Source organism: Propithecus coquereli, unplaced genomic scaffold (assembly GCF_000956105.1).
Source record: "Propithecus coquereli isolate 6110/MARCELLA unplaced genomic scaffold, Pcoq_1.0 Scaffold137, whole genome shotgun sequence".
Lineage (NCBI taxonomy): Eukaryota > Metazoa > Chordata > Mammalia > Primates > Indriidae > Propithecus > Propithecus coquereli.
In genome coordinates, this window is record NW_012137969.1 from 4,083,874 (window position 1) to 4,102,808 (window position 18,935).

Consider the following 18,935-nt stretch of genomic DNA (forward strand, 5'->3'; position numbering starts at 1 on the left):
TCTGCCTCTCTTCCGTGGCTGTGATGGTGCTGGGTGGTGGCTCCCAGGTGGCATGGAGCCAGCCCTGCGAGGTCTGTCCTGCGGTGCAGACTGCACTCAGCGTCAGTCACTCTAACTTCGCAGAAATCCGAACCCTGCAGCAGAGCGTGTCTTACCTTTGGTGACCTCATCGTGCTTCCTAGCAATGACTTTCCTTGAAGGGCACCTCAGCCCATTTGACCTGCTTGTTGCTCTCAGCCCCTGCAGGCTCCAGTCACATCCTCTTCTCAGGGGCTCTGCTGGGACTGGGCCTCGGGTGGCAAGTCTGCAGGCCGGGACGCCGAGGGACCTGTTACATCCACTGGGGCTCTCTCGAGTCTCACTGGCCCTTCATGCTCATGGTGGCTGGTGCTAACCTCTTCCTTTTCCCTCCCAGGGCATGGCCTTTCCCCACCCTTTGACTGCAGCCTCAGTCCTTGTCCTTGAAGACCTGCCCACCATGTTTTATGGAACTAACCTCATCATGTCTCCACCTGCCAAGGGCAAGCTGAAGCGGCAGGGCCAGCTGTTGTCCAGCGTACTGTCCCGGACCCTGAGCTACAAGCACCGGGACGCGGACCCCACCTTCTCCAGCCGGGGTGCCAGCGATGACCCCTCCGAGCTCTCCACCCAGCTCTCTGCCCCTGGGGTCCTGAAGGTGTTTGGGGACAGTGTCTGCACAGGTACCCACTACAAGAGTGTCCTGGCAACCGACACATCCAGTGCCCAGGAGCTGGTGAAGGAGGCTCTGGAGCGGTATGCCCTGGACCCTGCGCACGCTGGCCAGTATGTGCTGTGCGACGTTGTGGGCAAGGCTGGGGATGCTGGGCAGCAGTGGCAGGCCCAGTGCTTTCGAGTGTTTGGGGATAATGAGAAGCCTCTCTTGATCCGAGCATTTTGGAAGCCCCGAGAAGGCTTATCCCGGAGGTTTGAGCTGAGAAAGAGATCAGACGTGGAAGCGCTGGCAGCCAAGGATGTGGACACCACGACGGCAGGTGAGGAAGGGGTGGAAGGCTCCGGAAAAGCCGTGGGTCTGAGTGCTGAGAGGGCTGGTCAGGGGAAGATGAGCGGGAGTTGTGTGGGGGTGCCTTTGGGGGCCTTGCTCTGCGGGGGTAGTGGGAGCCTGTGTCGACAGCTTCCTCTTAAATTCACAGTTTTAAGATCGGCTGTCTTGGAAATCGTACTATTTATACTGCAGGATGCCTGCCGGCGTCCTTCAGTGGCTCCTGATATGTTCTTGCAGGATTTTAGGCCAGATCCGTCCTTTTGTCATATCAGACCATTGCCCAGCTCTTTGTCCGGCATCTCGTTAGCTGCAGAGAACCGGGCTCGCCTTGTTACATACGGGGTTACAGACTCATCACAGCAAGTCCCTCAGCACCTGGGACCTGGTGTTTATGTTCAGGGCAATCAAGTGAAAAGACAGGGAAGGAAGCTGTCCCCAAAACCCTTGTGGCCTAGGCAGGGTGCAGGGTCTCAGAGGTGACCAGGGTACGCCTGGCGAGCAGCGGGGCTGAGGGTGCCTGGGCGGTCGGAGACCTTCTTGGGGCGGCCCAGCCTGGGCCAGTTGGCCATTGGCCATCTGAGAAGTGCCAGGGGCAGCTTTGGGTGCCTGTCCCAGGGCTCTAGTGCCCCGAGGCGTGGGCCTGCATCTTTGTGTCTGGTTATTATTCAATTGGTGGAAAGAGGTTGACTGTCTTAATAGGTGCGCCATAAAAAATAATTTTGTCAAATCCTGAAAGATTCTTTAATTTATTTCAGATCATGTTTGACTTTTTCTTAGTTTCCTGCAAAAACGCTTGCTTTACACAAGAAAGGCTTGTGTTGCCTAGAGTAGGAAGGGCGCTTAGCAGATGCTGGAAAGGGGCCTCCCTGACTTGTGTGCATCGTGGCTGTTCCTTTCCTCCAGTTCTGCTCCTCGTGCAGTCGCTTGCCCTTTGTGCCAGCGTGGTGGAGCGGTGGGCCTCACATGCCAGACTCCATGGGGCCTGACCGGGACCCCGTGTCGCACAGCTCGGGGTATCGCACAGCTCGGGGTATCGCACAGCTCGGGGTATCGCACAGCTCGGGGTATCGCACAGCTCGGGATGCTGTGGCTGGTGTTCTGCAGCAGTGACCTTCTCTGTTACTTGAGGCAAATCACGTCCCCTTTTGTGGCCTCAGTTTCCTGGTCTGGAGAATGGGGAGAATGATAGGTTCCCAGCAGGGTTAATGAAGTGACTTGTGAGGACCCCTCAGCAGGTGCTGCTGTTACCAGTGGTCAGCGGCTTGTTCTGTGTGCACGCAGGCAGTGCCTACCCAGGATGGGTTGGGGTGCACAGTGGGCTCGGTGTTGGCAGGCAGGAGTATTTTGTCATCGACGCTGTTTAGATTTTCTGGCACTTGGTGACAGTGAGAAGCAGACCAACTTGTAGTTGCTTTTATTATTATTCTTAAAGTCTGCTCAGACAAGCAGCCCAGGCTGCCTGTTCCCAGGGCCCCCTCCTCCACCCCGTAGACTGCTGCTTATGGGGTTTGGTTTCCATCCTGACCTGTCTTGTCACAACCCAGTGGTCCCTGGAAGGGCCAGTGATCCAGTGGGAGAGAGGTGGTCCCTCCCACTCCTCATTCTGAAAGCCTTCCCGTGGGGTCATGAGAACCCGCAGAAGGGAAGGTGTGGTGTGGGCGAATGAAGCCGGCATTCTGCACGGGGACAGAGGCTCTTTGGTGGACGATACAGAATTTTGGCTGTTCTTCTGTGCAGTGTCGCCTATACCCAGTGGATAGTGAAGAGCGTGTGGGACGGGGCCCCCTTGTGGCTGCAGAGAGTGGCCAGGGCTGCTGCTGGGTAGCCTGGGCCAGCCTTGCCTGTCCCCAAGTCCTGCTCTGTGTCACCTGGGCGAGGTAGAGCCCTTGGAGAGCCAGCTCTGCTCGCACAGTGATTGCTGGTGTAGGACTGTGAGGGCCAGACTTTGCGTCGCGGGAAAAGGGAGCCTGTTTCACGTGCACCTGCCTCTTGTGGAGCTGTTCCTGGCACGTCAGTTAAGGCCAGAGCAAGTACCACTGCCCACAGCCTGTTTAGCTTGGTGACAGTTTTTGAAACCTTTCAAAGAAAGAGTCTATGAAGCTGACCAGTCTCACTGACACTTGTCCTGGCTACAGTGGGTTGTCACCCACCTGGAGTGGTCCCTAGGCCCCAAGGAGTCGTCCTCCCTCAGTGACCTCAGTGTGGTCCAGGTACTCCTGTGCCTCCTGGCCACACTGGGGTTCATGCCGGGTGATTTGAGGTGGAACACTGTCACCACCACGCACACCTGCTTGTGCTCGTCACAGAATGTTACTGAGCTCCTTTGTGGAGCGGGGGAGGAGGCAGGCCCTGGAGACACTCAGGTGTGTGAGCTGGGCCCGCAGAGCCCGGGTCCACTAGGAGGCCCCTGCAGCCATGCCAGGGCGGGGTCTGACGCAAAGTCCAGAACCTTGAGGATATGTGGTTCAGGGACACAACAATGCGCATGTGCACACGTGCAGTCGCACACTGAATTGTTCCCCGTGTGAGGAACCTCACGGCCTCTCTGGGGGTTTGGAATTTTCTCTCCACACATTCCCTCATGCTGCTGCTGAGGCCTTTCTCCGCTGACTGGGAAGTGCGGGGCAGGAAGGGCGCTGGGCCTTGCCTGCTTCCCCACAGCGCAGCATCTCCCTGAGACACAGAAACGGGTTGCTGTGCAACAGCGGGGGCAAGAGCCGGGGGTGTTTATGGGAGCAGCTTCTACAGCAGCTTCAGGTGACTGTCAGCCTGAACTTAGGGTGAGGAGAAAGATCTGGAACTTGGCAGCCTTCCTGGTGGAGGAGGTTCTTCCCGGCATTGCTAACACCCGCTAGGTCGCCTGCTTTACATGTCCCCATGAAGAGGAGCTCTGCACCTCCCAGGCAGCCCATCCATCCTGAGCCTCCTCGGGCGCTGATGAGGCTGCCACGGTGCCTGCTTGTCCTGAGTGCCCCCAGTGTGGCCTGTGTGTTGCTGTGGGGTGGCATTTGCTGCAGGGAAATGAGCATGAAAGAGGTGGGTGCCGTAGTTTTCAGAAGGATGGCAGGATGGCATCGGCCATTGCAGAGCAGGCTGGTGAGTGCCAGCACGTGCCAGGCACCTTCATCCCCTTCATTCCTTCCACAGGGGAACACAGGTGAACTCCCCAGTGAGAGGACAGTCTGGTCTCACCTGGACAAGATGGTGAAGAAGGGAAGAGACTGCCAGCCTCTGTGTGTGTGTGTGTATACATACGTGTGGGTGTGTGCACGTGTGTAAGAATGAATGCCGCCCTCCCAGGCCTCAGGTTGTTGGATACTACTTTCCATTATTCCAGTTAATGTTCCTACGGTGAAAGCCTCACACTGATTCTGAGTGGGCTGGGCTGCCGGGTCCTGCCAACTTGAGAGGAAGCATCGCGCCAGAGATCACGCACGCGCCTCTGTGGCTCTAGGATGCTTCCAGCGCATGCAGGCCTTTCCCCTGCCCATTAACTGGGGCTCCCCAGCAGAAGTGGTGAAAGTGAGTCAGCCAGAAGCTTCCCTGAGGGCACCCACCCAGTTCTCACTAATCCTGGAAGCCATCGTTATACATTGGTTTTTGTTTTCATATTTCAGTGTTGCATTTTCATAGCCGCCAGTTTTCCCCGGATTTCCAGAGAATCAGAATATTGAGTACCTGTTCTGGGGGAGAGGCTTGTGCCAAGAGGAGAGGGCCTGGGTCCTGTCACTGAGATAAAGACAGCAATCACTTGTGCTCACTGGTGCGCACTGGTGACAGCAGGGCCATGTGTTTTTTGTCAGGGGCTTGGGAAGGGCCACAGAGCAGGGTTTACTCGTGTTCACAGAAGGAGTGAGCCCTCAGTCAGCTCAAAGCGTTGGAGGGCTTCCTTTCCCTGTTTCCTTCCTCTCCTTTCTGCCCTTCCTCCTCTCTTCCTGATAGAAGAGAGTTTAGACTGGAATTTTCCAGCTCAGCCTCACTGCCATTTCAGGCTGGGGTGTCTTTGCTGTGGGAGGCCCAGGGTGCAGAATAGCACCCCAGCCTCCTGCCCCGTCACCCCCCAGTTGTAATAGGCAAAGCTGTCCCCAGACATTTCCAGCTGTCCCCTGGTGCAGACCTGCCCTTGACTGAGAGCCGCTGCTTTGGACCCGCTGACTATGCTCAGGTGAGCACCTCAGCATTGGGGCCAGGTGGTTGTGTGCTCATGCAAGGCCATCAGGCCCAATCTGACAGTGGCCATGCTTGCCTCTCCTGGGCCACTCTGGGTGGGCCATGGGGTGCCTCAGAAGCTCAGTGTCTTGAGGACGGTGACATGCAGAGCCGCTGTTTGTGCCTGTGGACGCCTCTTGCAAGGCCTTCGTGGCCTTCAGGGCCCTGGCACTGGTGTGTTCCTGGGAGGCAGCACCTCCTTCTTTGCTTTGGGCTCCCTCTTCAGGAAAGCTTAGAGAGTTTTTAAAGCCACTGAGATTTGAGGTTTACTCTGTAGACTAAACAAAGGCCAGGGACACCACACCAGCAGTCACTGGGCTCTTGACTAATAAACTGCCCATCAATTGTCTGGTATACAGCAGGTGCTCATTAATTCCTGTGGAAGGGTTGGCGCCCTGAGGAGAGACAGCCTAAAGCTTCCACCTGTATCCAAGACTCCGGAGTGGTATCCATTTTCTTGCCGTGTGGGTTGGAGAGCGGAGGTGGCAGGAGTGGCGTGTGGACGGTGTGGCCGCCCAGGAGCACAGGCTGTGGCTTGAGCGGCTGAGGAATGCGCTGCTCTGGCCACCAGAGCATGCTGTGCCACCCTCCCTTCCTTCCGAGCCCTGCACAGGAGGTGGCAGGTGGGGGCAGATCTGTTTCATTGCTGAGCGCCCCACTCTGAGTTTGCGTTTTGTCATCATTCGTGGACTTGGGCTCCCCTGGTGACAGCCAGGAATGTTCAGGCTCCAGGGCCACCACATGCTCACGTGAAACTGCTGCTGCCTTCGAGTGCTCGCCGTGTGCCGTGAATTCTGTCCCCCGAGTCCTCCAACCTCTTTGTGGTGGTTCTCTTTTGAAATATTTTTCTTCCACTGTGAATCAGACTTTTAAATAACTCTTACCTAATTTGAAGGTGAGCTGGATTGTTTTTCCTCTTTTTACTTAGAAACAGCTGTCTTGTGAGTGAGACTTCCTTTCCAGTATATTCTCAGTGACAGAATAATTGTGGGAAACGTTTATTTTGTGTGGTTTGGTGAAAACCAAAACAACCCCAAAGTTTTTATCACCAGCCTAAAACTAGAAAAGTAATTGAACTTTAAGCACATATTTGGGCATTTCCAATTCAAAGAGCAAATAAAGTTGAATGGTTAGTTGCTCACAGCCAGCAATTTCGTGCTTGGATTTTTTAAAAAAATTAATAACTTTCAGTTTTATCATAGAAGCATCATGTCAGAAGGAGGCTTAGCAGCCCTGCTGTCCCCTGAGGGTGGTGGCCCTCCCAGTGGCAGGACCTCCTCTTGTCTCAGAGCCTGGGGAGATGTCCAGCCACATGCTATATGGAGCCACTGATGGAGACTGTTAGTGTCAACATGGAACACACGGGAGGGCATCACTGGCGTAAAATATCTGAGAGACATAAAGTATAACAGGCTGGCAAAAGGTGGCCAAGGGGGACATTGAAGGAAGTGTGTACCTGTGGTGTGGGAGGAGCTGCCTCTGGGGAGAAAGGCCCTTTAGGTGTCAGGATGAGGGTGGGGGAGAGTACTAGCACCAGAGCTTCCTCAGCTTGCACATTCTGTGATCCGAGTTCAAAATTCTTGATTTTCCTTAGCATTTTCTCCAAAATTGGGATCTTCAAAATACGAGAGTATATGTTTATGGTTGTCTTGAATAACTAGTGATTTTATAAACTAAATAGCACTTAACTCATATTTTCCAATATGAGTAACTTCCTTACTGTTTTATTGAAATTGATTTAAAAATTCTAGAAGTATATTTTTAAAAATTTATTAGCTAGCATTTGCTGTCTAGCTAGCGCAACAAAATGTCCTGTTTCTTGATACCTTTTTGTGTTGTGTCAAATTTCAGTAAAATGAATCAACCTCTTTGAAGTTGTCTTGCAGCAGGCAGACATAAAAGCAGAATTTTGAATTTCATTAAATGGAAATAGAGACCACATTTTGTCCTGTCAACAACTTGAAGCATTTCCAAAGAGGTACAAACATATTAGTTATGTTACAACTAACATTTAAACCATGTTAATGTTTGTTGGTTCTCAGCAGTGACCTATAATGTTGGTTGAAAGATTTTGGGGGATATGTTTAAATCATATTGTGTCTCTCATGATTTTAGGTAATATACTAACATAGACAGAGAAAACTGGCCAAGTATCATTCTTTCAGTTTGAGAGTTAAAGTGGCAGGAGTGTTGCCAGGGGTTTCAGATATATACAGAGTGAAAGCAGCAAGTCAGGCCTGCGTCCACCTTTTCTGCTCTGCCGTCCTGGCACGGATTGAGTGTCCCTTTGTGGAAGAGTGCAGATCCTCAAACGCCTGTGATAGGTTTGAGCAAGACAAGCAAGGGTGGGAGGGGTTGACCTTATTAGTGCTGAGACATGTTTTAAAGCCATGGTAACTGAAACTTGTGTTTTTAGGGGCAGGAAAGGACAAGTAGACCAAGGGAACAGAATGGTGAGGCAGAAGCAGATCAAATACCCTGTGGGAATTTGGTGTGATCTAGAGCACATCACAAATCCTGGGGAAAGGATTTTGTAAATGGTGTCAGGACAATTGGCTTCAGCTATAAGTAGAAAAATAAAATTGGATCTTTACTTTAAATGCATCAAAGACCAGATGTCAAAGGTAAAATTATGTAGCCAAAAGAAAAATTTAACAAGGTTTAAAAAGTGCAAGCTATAAGGGGAAAAGGTTGAAAGATTCGACTATATCAAAATTGAAGATTTCTGTTCAACCAAGGACACTATGTAGATAAAAGATAGGCGGGCCAGGCGTGGTGACTCATACCTGTAATCCCAGCACTCTGGGAGGCTGAGGCAGGAGGATCACTTGAGCTCAGCAGTTCCAGACCAGCCTGAGCAAGAGCGAGACCCCATCTCTACCAAAAAAAAAAAAAAAAATAGAAAAAAAAAAAAAAAAATTATTCAGACACTTAAAGGTGTATATAAAGAAAGCAAGGAAATATGGCTTCTCCAACATAACAGAAAAGTTACATCTATAGCCAGGGTGACAAAGTGAGACTCTGTCTCAAAAAAAAAAAAAAAAAAAGAAAGAAAGAAAAGCAATACTCTGAAGAAAATGTTTGCAATATCTAAAACTGATGTGATGAGTAACTAGAATAAAGTAACAAATGTCTAAAGATGAGCAAGAAAAAGACAAAACACCGAATAGAAAACATGAAACAGGAAGAAGGTGTGGAAGAAGGTGAAGCCAGAGTGGCTAATGAGCGTAAGAGGAGATGCCAGCCTCACTGATAACATCCCCGGTGGCTGCCTCTGGCTGCAGAGCAACCTGGACAGTCACGTGTCTCGGCTCTCCAGCCTTTCTTTTCTTTCTTTTTATTTTTGACCATTCTTTCAAGTGAAGTAATTTAAAATATTCTTTTTTTTTTTTTTAAATAGAAATGGGGTTTTGCTCTTGCTTAAGCTGGTCTCGAACTCCTGAGCTCAAGCAATCCTCCCGCCTTGGCCTCCCAGAGTGCTAGGATTATGGGCATGAGCCACCGCACTCGGCCTACTCTAGCCTTTCTAGTGGGAGGCAAAGAGGAGGCTGTGAAGGTTGGGGATAGCCAATCTGCAGTCTGCCACGTACGTACCATTCATAAAGAGCGTTTAATTTCCCTAGAGTGAGAGACTAATGAGGTCCAAGCTGCGGCTATGAAAGTTAGTTTTACTCTGTTCTGTAGCCACAGACTGAATGCCTAACTCAGGCTGACCATCTCACCAATATGGGTAACAGGTAAGAGCGGAGAAAGTACAGCACAAGCTTCTTTCTTTCTTTCTTAAAATCTTTCGGCAGATGCTCTGGTGGATACATAGTATCGTTTTCGTTCTTCATTGCTCTTCTACCCTCAGGAACCCACTCCAGTGTGTTAATGAATGCCATTCCAACTCTTATATATTTGGATATATATTTATATTTAAAACATAAATATTTTGTACATATGTTTAATTTACACAAATGAGATTGTAATATAAAGCTCATTGTTTCTTTTGTAACTCACATTACGTTTTTAAGATCCACCCATAGTGATCTATGTAAATCCAGTTTACTGCTTTTGACTGATGCATAGTTTTCTATGATGTGCATGTACTACATCGTCCATTCCCCTAACATGGGTGCTCAGGTCGTGTCCAGCTTCTTCCTGCTACAAACTGTGGCACGACGGACCTCTCAAGGGCTTGTGCAGAGTTCTCTGGGTTATTCTTCCAGGAACAGAATTGCTGAATTATGGGGCATATGTCTCCTTCATTTCCTAGTAAGCACCACTGGACAGCAGCCTCTTCAGAATAGCTGCCGTGACAGCGGTGAGCCTTATCTGCTTGCACAGCCCTCTGCACCCTTAGGCCATGTCTTAGTCCGTTTTGTGTTGCTACGACAGGATATCTGAGGCTAGGCAATTTATAAAGAAGAGAGGTTTATTTATCTTGGGGTTCTGCAGGCTGGAAAGTTCAAGGGCATGGCCCTGGCTTCTGGTGAGGGCTTCTGTGCTGCATCATAACATGGTGGAGAAGGTCAAAGGGGAAGCGGACACATGTGGATAGGGAAAACCTGAGGGGCATCCTGGCTTTATAACAACCTGCTCTTCATGGGAACTAATCCATTCCTGTGAGAACTAATCTGGTCTTGCCAGAGCAAGAACTCACTGCTGTAAGAATGGCACCAAACCATTCATGGCATGGCCCCAACACCACCCACTAGGCCTCACCTCCCAACATCACCACTTTGGGGATCAAACTTAAACATGAGTTTTTGTGGGGACAAACAAACCCTGTCCAAACCATAGCAGGTATTGACCATGAGGCTCCCCCCACTATCACCACCACTGACCCAGGATAAGTCTCCCCTGGAAACACTTTCAAGTCAAAAGGTATGGCACTGGAGGGGAGTGTTAAAGGCATGCAGCTGTAGACACTCTCTGTAGCCATCTTGTGTGAGCAGCTGTGAACTATGTCATTAAATGACTTCCCAAGAGTCACAACTTGTAGATTCAAAACTGCCCCTCTATTAATCAGAACACAGGAAATGGGTTGGTGGGTCAGGAAGAACATTCTGGGCAGAGAGAACAGCATTATGCAAAAGCCTGGGATGAGAGAGAATGAAACAATGCAAGGCCCTGACAGAAGCCACTGTAGCTGGAGCACAGGGGTAAGTTGTGGGAGGCAAGGCTGGGCAGATAGTCAGGGGAAAGAACAACCTGGGCTGTTACTTGTTTTGGATTTTACACTAAGTGTTAAGGGAGATCATTGAAGGGGTTGAAAGACCACTCTGGATCCTAGGTAGAGAACACTTTGAAAATGTCAGTAATAGGAGATTAATTAAGTTATTGCAGGAGTCTAGGTGAGAGTTGATGGAGGCCTGGACCAGAGTTATGGGGGAACAGGTGAAGGGAATTGGATGGATTCCAAATATATTCTTGAAGTAGAATCACCAGTATTTGTAAACGAATTGGATGTTGAGGATGAGGAAGGTGTCAAGAAAGGCTCCCATGAACAGCTGGGTAGATGGGATGCAATTTTCTAACGTGGAGACTACTGAGAGAGAAGCAAATAATAGGGGGAAGAGCAGGAGTTCTCTTTAAGCTATGTTAAGTTTGAGACATCCAAATAGAGGTGGCAAATATGGGCATGCAAATAATACGGATCTAGAGTTCAGAAGAGAGTTTGACTATAAAAAATTAATCTGGAAGTAGGTGATATTTAAAGCTGCAGAAATTGATAGATTACTTAGGTAGTGAATGTACATGCAGTAAGGAGAAATGAGGGCTTAGTGTGGAAACTGGAGGATCTCCAACATTTAGAGGCTAAGTAATGGAGAGGAATCAGCAAATTAGACTGAGCAGTGGCCAGACATGTAGAACATAGCACAGAGTGTGGTGTCACAGAAGCCAAAATGAGGCTTCTATAAGTCAAAAAAGGTGTAGATCACTGGGGTCATTGGATTGGGCAACATGGAGGTCACTACAGGCCTTTCTGATAGAAGTTCTTCTGGACTGTTGAGCATGCAAGCCATTGAAATGGGTTGAAAAGAAGGTACTTATATTTATGGCAGTATTTGGGATTAATTAGCTTGAAAATCTTTCTATATAAAGTACCTGGAAATGCTGGATGAATAGAACAAATCATTTTTAATTGAAAAGCCAAGTACCCAAGAAAATAAAGGAAATCCCTTGGGGTTAAAAAAAGGGAGAGATACCTTGAAACCTCAGAATCTTAGCTGATTCTAAAACTATAATTGCCCTGGAAGCATTTGTCAATTTTGGCAACTGAGAAAATTAAGTTTAACAGCTACCCAAGAAGAAACAGAAAGGCCTTGGGACCCTAAAAAGTAGGGAGTTGGAACTGAGAGCCCCCCACACCGACACCCCAATACAATTGGAATCCTCGAAGGGTGACATGTTGAGTGAAAAGATGGAATAGCAAGAATCTGCTGCCTGGTAAAAGGAAATGATAAGCAGGTTGCCTTTCTTGGCCAGGTGCACTGGCTCACGTCTATAATCCTAGCACTCTGGGAGGCCAAGGTGGGAGGATTCCTAAAGGCCAGAGTTCAAGACTATCCTGAGCAAGAGCAAGACCCTGTCTCTACAAAGTACGGAAAAAGTAGCTGGGCATAGTGGCACATGCCTGTGGTTCAGCTACTTGGGAGGTTGAGGCAGAAGAATTGCTTGAGCCCAGGAGTTTAAGGCTACAGTGAGCTACAGTGACACCACTGCACTCAGCTGGGACAACAAAGTGAGACTCTGTCACCCCCCCCCCAAAAAAAATTGCTTTTCTTGTGTTGGGCTTTGAGTGAGGAAAACTAAAGACTCTTCCCTAGAATTGAAAACCACACATCCTCTCACATGTGTTTGAGGTTCAAAATTACACCACCTACATGGTCTGGATAATCCTTGGATTAGAAATTAAATTATACTGCATTCAATTTGATAGTGCATAAGGGCATCTGGTAAAAACAAAGCAAATCTTCTTTGGAAGGATACATTCTCTATACAGGCATCCCAAGCCCCACCTGAAATGAGCTCATAACCCCAAATTGCAAAACACAAGAGAGAATGCCACTCTAAATGAGTCAGAAAACAACACACTATAGAACTAGATTCTGAAGGGCATTAGGAATTGGAATAATTAGTGATAGAATACTAAATAAGTATGTTTAACATGTTTAAAGAAATAAAAGGTGGGAAAAACACCCATGAAAGAACAATGCCATCCAAAAAGGCAAGGAAGATTTGAAAAGAGCAAGACTGCTTCTAGTAATAAAAATGTAAGTATTTAAGTCGATACTTCAATGATGCTTAAACAGCAGACTAAAACTGAAAAGAGAATTAGAGAATTTGAAGGTAACCTGGCGCCACCCAGAGAGAAAAATGGGTTGAGAGATATAGAAAACAGAATGAAAAGGTTTATCACATGTCTAAATGAAGAGAATCAAGAGAATGCTGGGGAGAACATATTCCAGGATATGTCTGAGAATCTTCTGGAGGTCATGAAATGAAAAGTGCGACTCTTCTGATTTGGGAATCACAGTGTATCAGCATGTAAGAGTACTAAAAAAGAAACCTACCCCTGGACACAGTGGCGGAATTGCAGGACAGTGAAGACAGATTTTTACAGCTGCCAAAAGGAAAAGACAGATGAGCAGCAGTTTGTTCTCAGGCAGAATTCTCAACAGGAACCAGAGAAACCAGAAGACAGCAGAATAGTGTCTTCAAAGCCTGGCCAGACATAACTGTCCACCTAGAATGCAGACGTAGCTAAACCATCATCCATGAACCGGCTGCACAAAGCAAGACGGGAGCCATTTCTAGATTTCTAAAGGATACACTTGAGGGCGAAGGAGGCCTGAGGATGCTTCAAGAAGGACGTAGATTTGCGATGTCAGAGGAAACGGTGAGCAAAGAAATAGATGGGTAGAGCTGGGTAAATGTATAAAACAGGAATAATAACAGGGTCGAATTTTGCAGGTTAAAGGCCAGGGTGGGAAAGCCACGGCGGCAGCGGGAGGGGCTGCGAGTCCTCAACCCACAGCTCCGGTGAGGTCTTGCAGTGGCGGCCGGTGCGCAGCCGCCCGCGCGTGCGCGGTCCGTTCTAGAACGCTGCCGCCTAGGGGCCCCGGGCGCCATGTTGGGGCCGAGTAGCAGAAGTGCTTGAAGCCGTGGTGCAGAGCGGTAGCGGGGTCGGACCAGGGCTGGTAGGAGCCCCGCCCCTCCCGCCTCAGCGGATCATGACCCGGGCGGTGGCCGCGGAGGTCGCGGTGGGGTGGGACGTGCCCTGGTGGGGCGGGCTCTGAAGATGATGCCGTTTCCGGTGACAACCCAGGGATCACAACAGACGGCGCTGCCACAGAAGCACTATGGCATCTCCTCACCTATCAGTCTAGCGGCCCCCAAGGACACTGACGGTTCACTTACCCAGAAATTAATCGAAACTCTGAAGCCCTTTGGGGTGTTTGAAGAGGAAGAGGAACTGCAGCGCAGGATTTTAATTTTGGAAAAATTAAATAATCTGGTAAAGGAGTGGATACGAGAAATCAGTGAAAGCAAGAGTCTTCCACAAGCTGTAGTTGAAAATGTTGGGGGAAAAATTTTTACATTTGGCTCTTACAGATTAGGAGTACATACAAAAGGTGCCGATATTGATGCATTGTGCGTTGCACCAAGACATGTTGATCGAAGTGACTTTTTCACCTCATTCTATGATAAATTGAAACTACAGGAAGAAGTAAAAGATTTAAGGGCTGTTGAGGAGGCATTTGTACCAGTTATCAAACTGTGTTTTGATGGGATAGAGATTGATATTTTATTTGCAAGATTAGCACTGCAGACTATTCCAGAAGATTTGGACCTAAGAGATGACAGTCTGCTTAAAAATTTAGATATTAGATGCATAAGAAGCCTTAATGGTTGCCGGGTAACTGATGAAATTTTACATCTAGTACCAAACATTGACAACTTCAGGTTAACTCTGAGAGCCATCAAATTGTGGGCCAAATGCCACAATATCTATTCCAATATATTAGGTTTCCTTGGAGGTGTTTCCTGGGCTATGCTAGTAGCGAGAACTTGTCAGCTTTATCCAAATGCAGTAGCATCAACTCTTGTACGTAAATTTTTCTTGGTATTTTCTGAATGGGAATGGCCAAATCCAGTGTTACTGAAAGAGCCCGAAGAACAGAATCTTAATTTGCCTGTATGGGACCCAAGAGTAAATCCCAGTGACAGGTATCATCTTATGCCTATAATTACACCAGCATATCCACAGCAGAACTCCACATACAATGTGTCTGTTTCAACCAGGATGGTCATGATTGAGGAGTTTAAACAAGGGCTTGCTATCACACATGAAATTTTGCTGAGTAAAGCAGAGTGGTCCAAACTTTTTGAAGCTCCAAGCTTCTTTCAAAAGTACAAGCATTATATTGTACTTCTGGCAAGTGCACCAACAGAAAAACAACATCTAGAATGGGTAGGCTTGGTGGAATCAAAGATCCGAATCCTGGTTGGAAGCTTGGAGAAGAATGAATTTATTACACTGGCACATGTGAATCCCCAGTCATTTCCAGCACCCAAAGAAAATCCTGATAAGGAAGAATTTCGTACAATGTGGGTAATTGGGTTAGTGTTAAAAAAGCCAGAAAACTCTGAAATTCTCAGTATCGATCTCACCTATGATATTCAGTCTTTTACAGATACAGTTTATAGGCAAGCGATAAATAGTAAGATGTTTGAGATGGAAATGAAAATTGCTGCAATGCATTTAAGAAAAAAGGAACTTCATCAACTACTGCCTAATCATGTGCTTCAGAAGAAGAGAACACATTCAGCAGAAGGTGTGAGATTGACAGTTTTGAATGACAGCGGCCTTGACTTGTCTGTAGACAATGAAAATGGCGTTTCTGTACCTTCACCTCCTAGCACTATGAAGATTGGCTCATTGACTGACAGCTCTCAGGGCAGAAACAGTCCTTCCCTGACTGTAATGGCAGCACCTGTGACCCACATACAGGCTACTGAAATTTCCTTGCAACAAGTGAATCCCAGTGAAAGCTCAAGGGTTGCATTGAGTGAAAGTGTTCCTCAAACTGCCACTCCACCACCACCAAAACCCATGGTCCCCAGAGTAGTTTCTTCAACATGTCTGGTAAGCCATCCACCCAGACCTTCAGGAAACACAGCAACAAATATACCTAATCCTATCATAGGAGTCTAGAGGACATTCTCACCTCATAAAGAAGAAACAAACAAGAAAACAAAAATAGAAGAGGAAAACTCTGTAAAGAGACAAATACGACTCTATTAGAAACAATTTAGACAGTGGCTTCTCTGTTGGCCTCTCGGGAAACATCTAGTACAGATCTTTCCAATATGCTTGTTCTCCCTGCAAATCCTATTCCTGTTATAAAGAATTCAATAAAACAGATTGAACGGATAAAAACAACCTCAAGGGTCCATAAACAATATCTTCCAACTCAACTGTTGTCTTCATATACTAAAGAAGGAGAATGAAGGGTACCACACTAGATATGACTTGACATAGATTTAGGGTCATTTGGTAACTTTCTTCACTGACGCTAATCTCGATCAGAAGTCCAGATTAGTATGTGGAATAGAGGTACTATTGTTGATGTGTCAGATTATCAATGTGTCAGCAACAGTTACATTAACTATTTCAAAGGACTACTGCCCTTGAAAAAACCCTCTAGCTATATTTGTACCCATAACTGACATCTGGACTGGATTTAAGTTTGATGCATTGTTGGGAAAATTTGCAATACAAACTGGTATCAGAATTCCTTATACTGATGATGCACTTTATGTATATTTTTTATTAGAAGGTAGAACTAACTAGGTTTTTCAACTTGAGGAATTTTAGTTTTTTTCCTGAAGAAGTTTCTTCATTATTAATCTTAATTGGATACCATTGTGCAGTGGTAACACTATACTTCAGAGAAAGCATAAAAGTACATTTAGCTCAGTCCCTGCAAAGTAGCTGTAACCCTTTAGAATAAAATTCAACTTTAGGGTACGTATTTGACATCAAGACAATAATTAGTCGTTGGTTTTGATGGGACATGATCAAGAAATGATATTTATTTTATCTGTAGAATTGTTTTAGAGAGTATATAATCAGCGATCATTTTCTTTGAGCTAACAAAGCTCCATATTCTCTTGTCCTCAATCATTTGTCCTAAGAAAAAAAAGGCTTTTTGCCTCCCCCTCTTCTCTTGTATGAACAAGGTATGCTTGTATGTCATTTCATATAAAAGCCCAGAATACTAGTATTTTCTAAACCATGATGTGAAACCCATACTCCTGTGGCTACATGGCACAAAACACCAAATTTTGGTTCCATGGCTAATATTTTAATAAAACTTTACTAGGCCTAAAGCCTGTGAAACATGTTAGTGGCCTTGGATGGCCATTCGATCTCTACATATGAGAAATTTTGTAAATCCCACAGAATGCCTGCTTATAGGAAAGCTAATTTCCGATTTTAAACATGTAGGCAAAACAGCATTTTCTCCAAGAATTTTAAGCCAATTTTTATTTTTAAATTACTTATCAAAATTCATCAGTAAATTTTACATATAGAAACATATAAAAATAATTTCTAGTAAACACTTGACATCCAGTCAATTTTCTATTCTTTTGCTTTATCCTACAAAAAATTAGGAATACGTTGCTTAAAATTAAAAAACCCTCATAATTAAGCAGCAGAACATCCATGTTTATGGAAAACATGAGGGACAGCAGACATAGATGAATGAAAGGTTGGTCTTTCTTAATCTAGACACTGTGAACTTCACAGGCTTTCCAGTTAGCCTGGTTCTGACCTCCCACCCGTCCCTAGCTGTGTTCCTTTCTACTACATGTGCATTTTCATGTTAAACTGTGATTACTTCAACTCTTTTCCTGTCCTTCTGGATTAATTTTCCGAAGTTGGAATATAGTATTTTTTTCTTTTAGGCTATGCGGTACTTGAGACTTTCTTTTCACCATTACTTTTTGATGTCTAGTGTACAGTATTTCTGTTTCTCACATCTTTGCCCTGTGCAATCACCTTACCCTTTCACCATGATAATAAATCAGGTGAAGTGTGTGCCATGTTTGTGTATTTTGGGTAGCTATAATGTAAGGTTGAAATCGCCAGGCACAAATTTAGTCTTGTCATTTTGTTTACACATTGGGAAAAAAATTAGTTTATTAAACATTTCTTGTAATTGTACCTGCTTTACCAAGCTGGAAACTTGGGACTTTTTATTTCTAATTTTTATTACCTATCAGACTTTTTTTTTCACATGATGTATGTAGTGACTGGAGTTTGCTTTGTTTTATAGTATCTGTACTCCTTGTATTTTTAAGCACTATTTTGAAAACAGATGATGTATTTATCCATTTAAAACACAATAAAAATAAATGGCAAACAAACAAAGTGAAACTGAAATCCTGGAAAATAACGTTTAAATCTGACATAAAAGTTCAGATGTACTGACATTGTTCAGAAGGAGGGTAGTAGACACTGCTGAAATTTTTGACTTTATTGTAAAGTCTAGAATGCATGTTATAATGTTTGGGGAAACAAGAAAAGCTTAAAATTTCAAATCAATGAAGGTAAAAAATGAAGTTAAATATCTTAATCCAAAAGAAAACAGGAAAGAAAGGGAGAGAAAATCATAGAAAAAAATAGGATAAAAAGAAAATAAAATCTATGGTTGCAGAAATGAAAGCAAATATATCTGTCACTACAACAAATGGACCAAACTTCCTGACTAAGAGATTGTCAGATTCCATGGGAAAACCAAGTCCGGTGGTATGCTATTTCGTTTATGAGAGACACATCCAAAATATAAGGACTTGAAAAAATAGAAAAAGGCTGTACTAATGAAAAGAAGCGGATATAGTAACAGTATCGTGCAAACAAGATTTCAAAGCAAAAATAATTATTAGGGACAGAAGGGCCACTGCATTAGTGATAGAAGAAATAATGCACCAAGAAAATGGAATAATTTAAAACTTGTTTGCCCCTAATAAATTAGCGTCAACATAAAATAGCAAAACAGAGATAAACAGAAATTTCCAAATGTGTCATTATCATAGAAGATTTCAAAACAGCTCTTTTATTAATTGATATCAAGCAGACAAAAAATAGAAGGGAAACAGTTTTTAAACACAATTTAGTGGTTGGTGAACTTTTTCTATTAAGGGCCCAGATAGTAAATATTTTCAGCTTCACGAGGCCATACGGTCCCTGTCACAACTACTTAACTCTGCCTGTGTAGTGTGAAAGCAGCCTCAGATAATACCTGAACAGATGGCCGGGGTGGATTTGTTACCCGCCCTGCCAGCCATTGTTTGCCTTCAGTGATCTAGTGGACATTTATTATAGAATCTCCACCCAATAACTGGAAAATGCATATTATTCTTAAGTATTGGGAATGTACAAAAATTAATCTCATGCTAGATCAGAAAGTAATATTCAACATATTTCAAAGTATCTGATCAATAGAACATGTTCTCTGACTACAGAACAGTAAGATGGAAATCAATAATAAATAGCATAGAAAAGAGTTTCCTAAAGAAGAAACAGAAAGGCTCAAACCTTAAAGGAAGAGATTGGTACAGTTAAGAAATTTTGTTCATTGAATAATGAATGGTGAAAAGAGAAAAACTAAAAAAACAGGCCATGCACTTGGGGAAGATTTTT

General features: G+C 45.6%; 2 protein-coding genes across 2 annotated transcripts in view; both read left to right on the top strand.

Annotated features, from left to right (window-relative positions):
* Positions 1 to 421: 421 nt before the first annotated feature.
* The window catches only part of RADIL (Ras association and DIL domains), a 64,457-nt gene continuing 45,943 nt past the window's right edge, over positions 422 to 18,935 (top strand). Inside the window, exon 1 of the mRNA XM_012639128.1 lies at positions 422 to 1,013. Coding sequence (XP_012494582.1) covers positions 479 to 1,013 — 535 coding nt within the window. The 5' untranslated portion in view covers positions 422 to 478. The remainder of the gene's footprint in view (positions 1,014 to 18,935) is intronic.
* Positions 13,326 to 15,440, top strand: PAPOLB (poly(A) polymerase beta (testis specific)). The gene has a single exon (XM_012639131.1). The coding sequence runs from the start codon at positions 13,524 to 13,526 to the stop codon at positions 15,438 to 15,440; it is 1,917 nt and encodes a 638-aa protein (XP_012494585.1). The 5' UTR covers positions 13,326 to 13,523.

Excerpts from the sequence above, each read along its gene's own strand:
- PAPOLB (XM_012639131.1), top strand. The coding sequence starts at position 13,524 with ATGATGCCGTTTCCGGTGACAACCCAGGGATCACAACAGACGGCGCTG.